This window comes from Micropterus dolomieu, linkage group LG09, assembly GCF_021292245.1.
Source record: "Micropterus dolomieu isolate WLL.071019.BEF.003 ecotype Adirondacks linkage group LG09, ASM2129224v1, whole genome shotgun sequence".
Lineage (NCBI taxonomy): Eukaryota > Metazoa > Chordata > Actinopteri > Centrarchiformes > Centrarchidae > Micropterus > Micropterus dolomieu.
This window is the reverse complement of record NC_060158.1, coordinates 10,361,149-10,370,817: the sequence shown is the minus strand read 5'-3', so window position 1 is coordinate 10,370,817 and position 9,669 is coordinate 10,361,149. Positions and strand designations below refer to the sequence as shown.

The window sequence follows — 9,669 nt, the reverse complement described above, 5'->3', positions numbered from 1 at the left end:
TTCGCCTCACCTAACTCAACCTCGCAAACCCAGAACAATCTTCTGTTGAAATTTAAAAAACGCGAGTGATGTGTGATTTTAGTGCTGCTGCCTGTGCATTCAAATAAATATGCAGGTTCATTCAGCACCTTGTCTGGAAACGGCACACCACGAGAAAGACGAAACAAGAAACAGATGAGGGAGATGGAATCACACAGACTGAGAGCGGAAATGAATGAACAAGTGGAGTGGGAGAGTGCGATAGAAGCCAGCAGGTTTTGTTGGCCGGCCCGGGCCTCACTGTGCTAGCCTCTCTGAGAAGCTCAGATATCCATCAGGTCTGCCTCTCTCTTGTGTTTGACAGCAGGTCTACAGAGGGTCCTTTTTAAATCAGGCCTCTCCTACCGCTGGCACTGCTCCAGATAAAGGCCCACTATGAAGGGGATTCCTCAGCCCACAGACCTCCGCCGGGAAACGGCTGAGAAGGACAAGTGAACGCTTTTGTGGAGGAGAAGAGCAGGGCACGGCGGTCAAGGAGACAGACAGAGAGAGGAACTAAACAGGGAATGGGGGGAAAAGAGGAGAAAGATGCATTAGTGCACACACATAAAAACATACACACACAATCCCAGGCAGCGAGACACAAGCTTGATAGGGGGTCCTGTGGGGATCTATTCAACATTTGTTCAATGTGTCCCATAAAAATGTGTGCCACGCATCTCAATGCATTCCCTTTCCTTCAGAGGGGCAACGGGACTCACACTGGGAGCCGTGATGTTATGAAGGGCTTCAGCTACGCATTTGGTATTTGTTTTTAAATACACCTCAGGTTCTGTGACTTAGTTATTAACGAAGAAGAGAGTACAATCACATGCAAATTGGATCCTGACGATCACTTTCATACCTGTACACTGACTCTTGGGGTCTATTCAACTGTATAATAAAACACTGACCATTACATAGCCTTTACATTTTCCCCAAAACTGTACCAACTTACAGGACCTTCTCTGACTTAAATAAATGTTAAAAAGAAAAGTGATCCAGGTTAGACTACTGGTCAGAGCTTTTTTTTAAATCCAAATAAATACTGAAAATAAATTGCAGTATAACACGGCTCTGTGGGGAGAGGCAATTCTGTTTTGACAACAGCAGGTGAGCCGCGTGTGAAGGAGGACTGTTGTTAATGACGTACCATTTCACAACGACCAAAGTGGTACCGAATGACATCGACACAGAGGGTCAAGGTGTCTTTATTAGTACCCGAGGGTAAAATTTTTGTGCAGACAGGAGACTTTCGGCAATCCATACATAAAAACATCAAAACAAACAATAAGCATAGAACATTATAAAATATCCAAAGCCTAAAACTTCTAAAAGGAACATGGCAGTGTGCCTCTACACACCCCAGAGGGGTTTGCTGTTGCTGTTCCTGGTCCTTGCTTGTAAGATATGTCTGTGTCTTCTAACATAATACCAGGTAACATCTCTCGCTCGTTTATCTGCAAAGTGCTCAAACAGGTCACCAATAATATACCTAAGTATATTAGGTATACTGCCCAAGTAAAGTCTTTATGTAGGAAAACACGGCTTATTTTGGCCTTACAGACCTTACAAATCGCAAGGATTGGGTCTTCTTCACTCACGGTGATGACATGTTGTAGCGTGGGTGTGTAGGGCTGTGACAATAGCTGGTTAATCTATAGGCCACTGTCCGTACAACATGAAATACTGCGCAGAATGCCTGAAAATTTGAATCAGGTATGTGAGACTGATTGCTCTGATTGATCGATTGGTGAATCTCTGCAAATCATATTCATTAGATTTCCAATAGATTGTTCATGGATTATTAAGGCTATCTCTAGTAAATTTAATAGTACTTCAGCTTTTGAATTCAGGCAGTTGGAAACAGAATCAAACCGCGCCACAATTTGCTTTGGAAGTGGACCAAAATGCATTTCTTTTAGCTGCCTCTATGTGGTTGTTTTGACCTTGCCTGAGTCTGAACACCTAAAGAAACCAAACAAAAAAGGCAAATGCACCAGTGTTTGTTTGAACAGAACCAAGCAGATTAAGGGTGAAAGCACACCAAGACGCAAAACTCCAAACAGGAAAAGGGTGGAAAACTGAAAGTCAATGTGTTTTCTTATCTTGTGTTTGGAGATATCACAGACATGCTACACCTGCAATCAGAAGTATGGTTGTCTATCGCACAAAGCAAGACTGGTTTAGAGCTATGGCACTGATTTTGGGAGTCATTCTGAGAGAAACTAGACCTTGATTGAAAGAATGACACCTGTAACACTGCTGTTAACAGCCACTCTATCCATGCACTTTACAAGCTTCTTGGAGCAGCAGTGGAAAGCCAATCTGGCATCACTCACCACCCTTCTTCCACTATCTCACTCAATGTGACTAGTCAGGCAGCCCTGATTCTAAGATGAGCCCTTCAAAGGGATGACAAACGGCACTTGTGTAGACTGAAGCACAACAAGCGTTCAACTGTGCCACACTTTCTACACAGGACACCCCAATATCCACTTGCCACACTCGGCTATTAAACAAACAGTCATCGTGGTTCCGGGATTGGTTCGGTTATCAGTTTATGCCAACCAGCTGACAGCCGGTTATGCCGGAGTTAGCTTTGCAACACAATGGAGGGAATATTCAGCACCATTTTCTCCATAAGCCCCTGGAGAGAGTTTACTTATCAGTGGGCACACACCCCTATCAACAGCATTGCTCCAACACACCGCGAGCTGAGGAGAGTCAGGGGGAGAGAAAAGACGTGGAGAGAGAAAGAGAACGAGGCAGGAAAAGAGGCTCTCTGCAAGGCTTTGATATGCACTCAAGAACATACATGGTTACTCCACCGGCTAATACTGCACTCCTTGAACACATCTGTGTGTGGGACAGGAGGGGGCTGGCTTATGAGCGCCGGGGAGTAAATTCCTCACCCTCTACTGTCCCTTGAGACCCATTCTGCTGCCTGTAGATAAGTGTGGAATTCAGGCTTGGTGGCAGGCGTGCTGAGGTGAAACGGATGCTGTGGCTTCGGCTCAGGCAGACCGGCAGTGATAACCGGCTGCCGGCCAAGACTGAGGCCTGGCAGTGTGCACCGACCATGGAAGCTTTTAAAACAATATTAACATTCTTATGACGGGACGGGCAGAAAACCAGCCTACTCTTGTGAACTACATGGGTCAAAAAAAAATATATGGTCGCTAACAATGTCAGGGCGGGTGCTAGTGAGATATCCCTCAGCTACTGAACACAATGCAGTGAGCACTGCTAACTGCTGTCTCCTCTCTATACATCTCTAACCAAAGCATAGTCACTTCTAATTAAATTTATAGTAACGGCACAGGGTGGCTTGACAGTACATTGTAAGTGAGTGTGTGAGTTTGGTATAGTGGGAAGGAGGATAGATCAACACACAACTGAAAGGATTTGACAGGCCTTGTCCCTCAGGGAGTCCACCGAGGAAGTTCAGTCACACTGAGGGGGATAAAGAGGGACAGCCTTCCTTCCCAAGGTGATAGAAAGATGATGAAAATAAAGGAGGTAAGTGCAGAAGCAAAATGTCATGGAGGGAACGCAAACCCCATCATATTCTCAAATTGATGTATGTTTCTCTTAATAAATTATGCCTTTTTGACAGCCTCAAAAAATTTTAACAATATAAGCCTCACAAAGGTAGTTTTTAATTGCAGGCCTTTCTTTATTGTATTTCATTAAATTGAGCAGGTGTTCGGGCTATTGTGTCCGCCTGCTCCACATAGTTCTCCATATGTGGTCTTGCACATTATTCAGCAGTGTGGCACTGACACACTGACACATTCCCAGTGAGGCACTGATTTGGTGTAAATCTATTTTATTGCAGCAACTAACAATTCCAAAGTGATGCCTTTGAATGTCTTTGTCTCACCAACAGTCTAAAACCCAAAGAGGCCTCTTTACAATGACATGAAACAGAGAAAAGCAGCACATATTCACATTAGAGAACCTGCAACTACAACTTTGCTTGAAATATTACTTTAATGATCATTAATGAAAATAATTCCATCCACTCGATGGGACTAAACAATTAATCGACTAATTGTTAGGGCTATATTGTGTATATACATAAAATTATCCTGATGTTACCAGTGCAGCATAAATTAGCAATAGTTCGTGTTCCTAAAAAGCTGAAACAACTTCACTAAAAACACAAACTTGAAATCCTTTTAATCCTGCTAGAGTCTGGTACTCCTGTGCAACTATGTCACTAATTAAAATGTCAAAATGTCTGAGTATCAAAAGCTAATTCCTGTACATTTGTTGCACTATCCACTTGCAGTATTATTGAAGTGACTCTGATTGGTGGAGTAAACATCTGATTCCCAGCAGCACAGATGATGCTTCGCATCTAGCCTATAGTCAAAAGTGGGGAAAAAAACGACGCCGCTGCCTAATGCTGATGAAAAACAAGACAGTGTGGGAGACCAAGCAGGCACTGGAGCAGGGTTAACATGCGCAAGAGCATGGGAGGCATGTAGGAGGGAGTGTGTCGTGGTAAAGGCCTGCGAATGTCGCCGCCATCACCTCGACCACTTTGTCTGACTGATGAGTTCAAACAGGACATGGTAATAGCCTGTCTCCAACATTCCCCTAACCATAAATCTCTCTGCAAGAAAAATGGGAACGCAATCAGGTGGGAAGAAGGTTTTCTGTGTGTGTTGGTGTGTGTGTGTGTGAAAGAGAGCAAAAGAGAGAAATACTAAGTGAAACTAGAAGATAAGAGAGCATGTAAAACATAGTTGTGCATCGCATGCATGCAAAAGAAGGAGTTAAATTACAAACAACACTAGGCCACGAATGAGCATCAACTATATGAGAGGACACAAGATGATGAGTGGGCACTCGAGCACTTGAGATATGAAGCTTGTTTTAGTGCACATCAAAAAATGAAGCTGTCATTCTTGCCCGGCACTTAACATGATTAAAGAGTGAGAGACAATAGAAAGCCTTGCCCTTTTCTTTAAAGTAGTTAAACCATTAAACGGGGCAAGAAGAGTTATTCTGTAGAGACTTTTGGCAGGCAGAGTGGTTGGAGAGTGACCAAAGATTTAAGGCTTTACAGTGAGCGAGATGGAGAGTGAGAGGGAAAGGTGGAGATGGGGAGAGATCCGCCTTGGCCTGTAAGGGATGCATTTCAGAGTAGTGCCTGAGTATCGATCAGACCCTGACCCTTCCTGTTTATCATTCAACGCGTTATCACGGCGGGTATTAATAAATATCTCCACACCGCTGTGTCAGACCCTGGGAGGCAAATGTAACTGCTAAAGGTGCTGGAGTGCACACAGTATGGTGTGTTTGCATCTGGGTGTGTGCGTTTGAGTCCACGATGTGGGCACACAGACATGCCCTCGCCATCAGCTACGCATATACACAGTCGCACACTAAGGCCCTCGAGTGACTAAGATGTAGGGCCTCATCAAAAGCACAATGCAGCCAGTGTGCTCGCTGCGCTGCATTCAAGCATTGGCGCTGTGCGACAGGGCCGTCAGGTCTGCCAAACAGCCTGCTGCAACATTGTGGCAAATGAAGTCGGAGTTTATTGAACGGGGAAGGAGGGACTGAGGGAGGGAGGGCTGGAGGGGAGGAAGCGAAGAGGGGAGAAAGAGTGTGAGAAAGAGATAAAGAATAAGGGAAAAGTTCATTATTCACTGCAATGAATGAGCGAGGAGGAAGGGAAGGAAGGGAAGAAGTGGGGGAGCAGGTGAAGAAGAGGAGACGAACATGTAGTGACAAATCGGGATAGCCAAGTGAGCACTACCGCTGGCTCGGATGTTTACTGCCAGCTGACCACTACGGGCTGAGTGGACTTTTACAATTTTATCTAATAGACCACATTGTTGTTTTATTAACTTTTTATTTTTAAAAGATGTTAGAATGGAGACATTTCAATAGGAATTGATTACTGAAAATTACATTAGTGGTCCATTACAGCTGTGGCTTCTGTAATAATTCTGTAATTACTAAACCGTAATGCAGAATTGTGAAAGAATGTATGTTTGCATGAATATTCATTGTGATTATAATGTCCTGTCTTGGGAGATAAACCTATTTCCATTCAACATTATTTCTTTGTTTGAAGTGGTTGAAAACTAAGTAGAGGTGAAAGAAAAAAGAAGCACAGCAGGCTGAATAACAAGCTTTGTTGTCTTTTTTTCTTTGCTGTACCCACTTTCATTAATTTTTAATGAAAGGGCAGTTGTGTCATACACATCTTCACTGTTTACGTTCTTCTAAAGTACAAGTAAACAAGCTAGCAAGGCTACTGAAATGACTACTGATGCATGCGGCCCTCTCAGTCGGTCATATGACCCTCGCCCTGCAGTTCATAGCAGCTTGTCGAGAGTCTCTCAGTGAAGAAGCATCAGACGGTGGATGTCTAACAAATGACACTGAATATCAGCGTTTAATAACAGCTAAGCAACCACAAACACACACACACACACACAAACATATTCTCACATCCTCATTCTGCTTGATGGAGTCAAGATGTTCTGCTCCAGTCAAAACAGTGGACGCCGTGATCCACATCGTTTTCAGCAACCAGCGTGGGAGAGAGTGGAGCGGCCTTCAAAGCTTTGTTTGTCTGCAAACAGTCCGCAGAGAGCAGACCAAACACCCTCCCACCGACTGTTATAAACAACCAACAGACCTCATACAGAAGAGAGGAGACGGAGGGGAGAAAACGAGTGCAGGTAGTGTTTTGGAGGAAGGACAGGATGGTGGGATGAAAGGAGGGATGGAGAGAGCGTTTTGATCTTTAGGCAAGTTATGGCGACACCTCTGAAATATTAACTCCGGGCAGCGAAAATGTTTCCCTTTACACTGAGTTTATATGCAAATGTTGTCTGCGCCCAAACATGTGGGAGTAAGTTTAACCATGCACGACCATAATGTGCAATAATACAGAATATGTTATAACCATTGTGTGGGCATATAAACAAATATGTATGTTAATGGCGGACCCTGTCATTTACTTATGAAGGCTGTTAATTTGCAAGCCGTATACAGTACAAGCATACAAATAAACAGACACACACCATCTAGAACAAATCCAGACACACGTCTTATCCAGCATGCACTCTGATTTGGGGTTTCCTAGGGACTCTCAGGAGCATCACTGCACCCTGTCCACTACTACCCATGTTTTCAGAAGCAATCAATGTGAAGCTCACAAAAGAGACCCCAACACAACAAAAACGCTTTAATATAGCCTTGAATTCCCCACAGCACTTAGAAAAATGACCCAGTGAACCAGCTGCTGTCTCAGACAGTCAACTGTCAGCTACCACACAGCTCAAAGAATGACAGACGGATACACACCCACACAACAGAGAGGAGAGTAGAGAAGCTTTGTATGAGGAAGCGGTGATGACAGTTATGAGTTTTAGCAGGTTGTATTGAAGATGCCAACAGTAATATAATATGTATCTTTCACAGGAGGAGAAGAGAAGTGAAGAGAGTTGCTGTAATGAATTGTGAACTTTTAAGTTGAACTTTCAACTTGAACTTTCATTAAAATTCTTTTTCTATAAGAAATCAGCATATCATTGGTGTTTGTCTTGACTTTGTGTGGTCAAAATAACTAAATTAGAGGATATAATATTACTAAGTGTTGTTAGCTGTTGCTTACTGGGGGACAAACATTGATTGTGTGAGAGCTGCCAAGAAGTTAGACAATTTATTGGGAATCACTGATAGCTTTAGCAAGCTAGGCTAGATAGTTTGCGTGCACTTTCTGAGTGGACACATGTTAGCCTAGTTTGCTAGCTTATCCTTTCTAAGGGGAGCACAAACTAAACAGCACAATGGGTCCTCCCAGAAGCTTAATGTGGTAAAAGATCAGATGTCTTGTCTTCTATCAATGTTTGTAGGCTATACAGTGCTTTGACATGCTCCATTTGTTAGCACATCTAAAAGTTGACAGCAACGTCAGCTCTCAAATGTCAAATACTGCTAAGATCAAAAATGTCCTTTTATTTTTTTAAGTATCATTTTAGATTTTATTCCGCTCCACAAAAGTGTGCAGAATTCAAATGTCTGTTCAACTTTAAAAGAGACAAAAATGTGCCCTTCCATTCAGTTTTCTTTTGTCTCAAAGAGTCCTTCTCACTCTCTGTTCTTTCCTTCTTTACATTGGAGCAGATAATCTCTCTTTCTGGCAGACAACGAAGGATGAAAGTGTCCATGAGAGGCATAACGGTGGCCCTTTGACAGGAACCCTGCTATAGGTGCTATATATTTGAGGAGACATTTGTGTGCGCATTCGGCATTCATTGACATGCCGAGCATGTTCGCCCTGCCACCCTGCCAGTTCTCACGCCCCACCCAACCTCCCACACATTTACACACCGCACACACAAGCTCACAAGAAGAAGAGGAAAAAGTTTTCTTACCTAAATGGAGTTGATTGGTGTGGATGACGGGCAGGCGAAGGGAGAAAACACAAGGAGAAAGCTTGATTAGTGTGTGAGTTCAGCACTTGTAACCTCTTCAACGGCGAGTTAAGCTGCTCTCTCTTGTTCGGCTCAAACAGGTTGATGCCCAGAGTACGCCTTGACAAATCCACCATGCACTCCTCTGGGTAAACCGTTCTCTACTCCACTTTTCCTCGTGTGCTTTTTCTCATTCCTCTCATTTTCACAGATTCACCTCCTTGACAGGCCAGCTCTTCCCTTTTGATTTCTTGAATGCTTCACTTTTAATTTAGATATTCTCTCCTGCTCTTTCTTTAAGTATTACCTTCTATTCCCCCTGCAGCCATTTCATCCTCTCAATTCCTTTTCTAATCTCCTACTGGACCTCCACTTTTAACCCCCCCTCTTCCTCATGCTCTCCAGCCTCCTATTGTCTGCTTGCTTATCACTTGTACCAAACAGATAGAACACCCCTGTGGGAAGCCAGGAACTGGTGAAAACCCCAATTAGAAACAGTGAAACCAGCAGGTGGGCCTTCTTCCAACTACTCCACAAAGGTGACCCTTTACTACACCTTGCATCATTTTATTCCTCCCTTTCCTGTCAGCTGCATTCCAAGGCCCACATTTACTCCTCCCCTCACTACACTTTGGGGGAGGGGGTGTACATCAAAAACCCAGAGGCACCGGTCAAATACAAGGTTGGATTGGGAGTGGGCCAAACAGATAAGCTAAAACTCCTGATATGGTAACCACATGCAACAAAAAGTTTTTTTTTTTTAAGAATTAAATCAACTTAAATTACATAAAGCCTCTTCCTTCTTGGTGCAAAGAGGAAGTTGCTACTTGTCCCGAGCATCACTGAATGCGGATATATACACTATAGCAATCTTATTATTCTCTGCTTCCAGCAGTAACCTGATTTCAGTGTAAGTGGAAGGCCAGGCTTCCTTTTACAGGTAAAGAGATAAAGAAAATCCCAGTCAACAGAGACAGATTTTTGCTGGAGAATCGTAATTACTAGGACATATACTTTATACCTTAATCTGGTGCCTTTAAATTCGGAACAGGGAAAGCCTAAACTACTGCTTGAGCAGCATAATATTAAGCATACCGTTTTGTATTGATCTCACTGAATTCAAGATTTCCACAGAATTTTGGATTCCACACCAAAGAATGGGGGGTCGGGGGGGGGGGGGGGGGGAAAAAGGGGGGGGTTG

General features: G+C 43.5%; 1 protein-coding gene across 1 annotated transcript in view; it reads right to left on the bottom strand.

Moving 5' to 3' along the window:
- Window positions 1–494: 494 nt before the first annotated feature.
- Window positions 495–9,669, bottom strand: part of LOC123977198 (exostosin-1b-like) — a 55,692-nt gene continuing 46,517 nt past the window's right edge. The window contains exon 2 of the mRNA XM_046059757.1: window positions 495–534. Within this exon, the coding sequence (XP_045915713.1) occupies window positions 510–534 (25 nt within the window). The 3' untranslated portion in view covers window positions 495–509. The remainder of the gene's footprint in view (window positions 535–9,669) is intronic.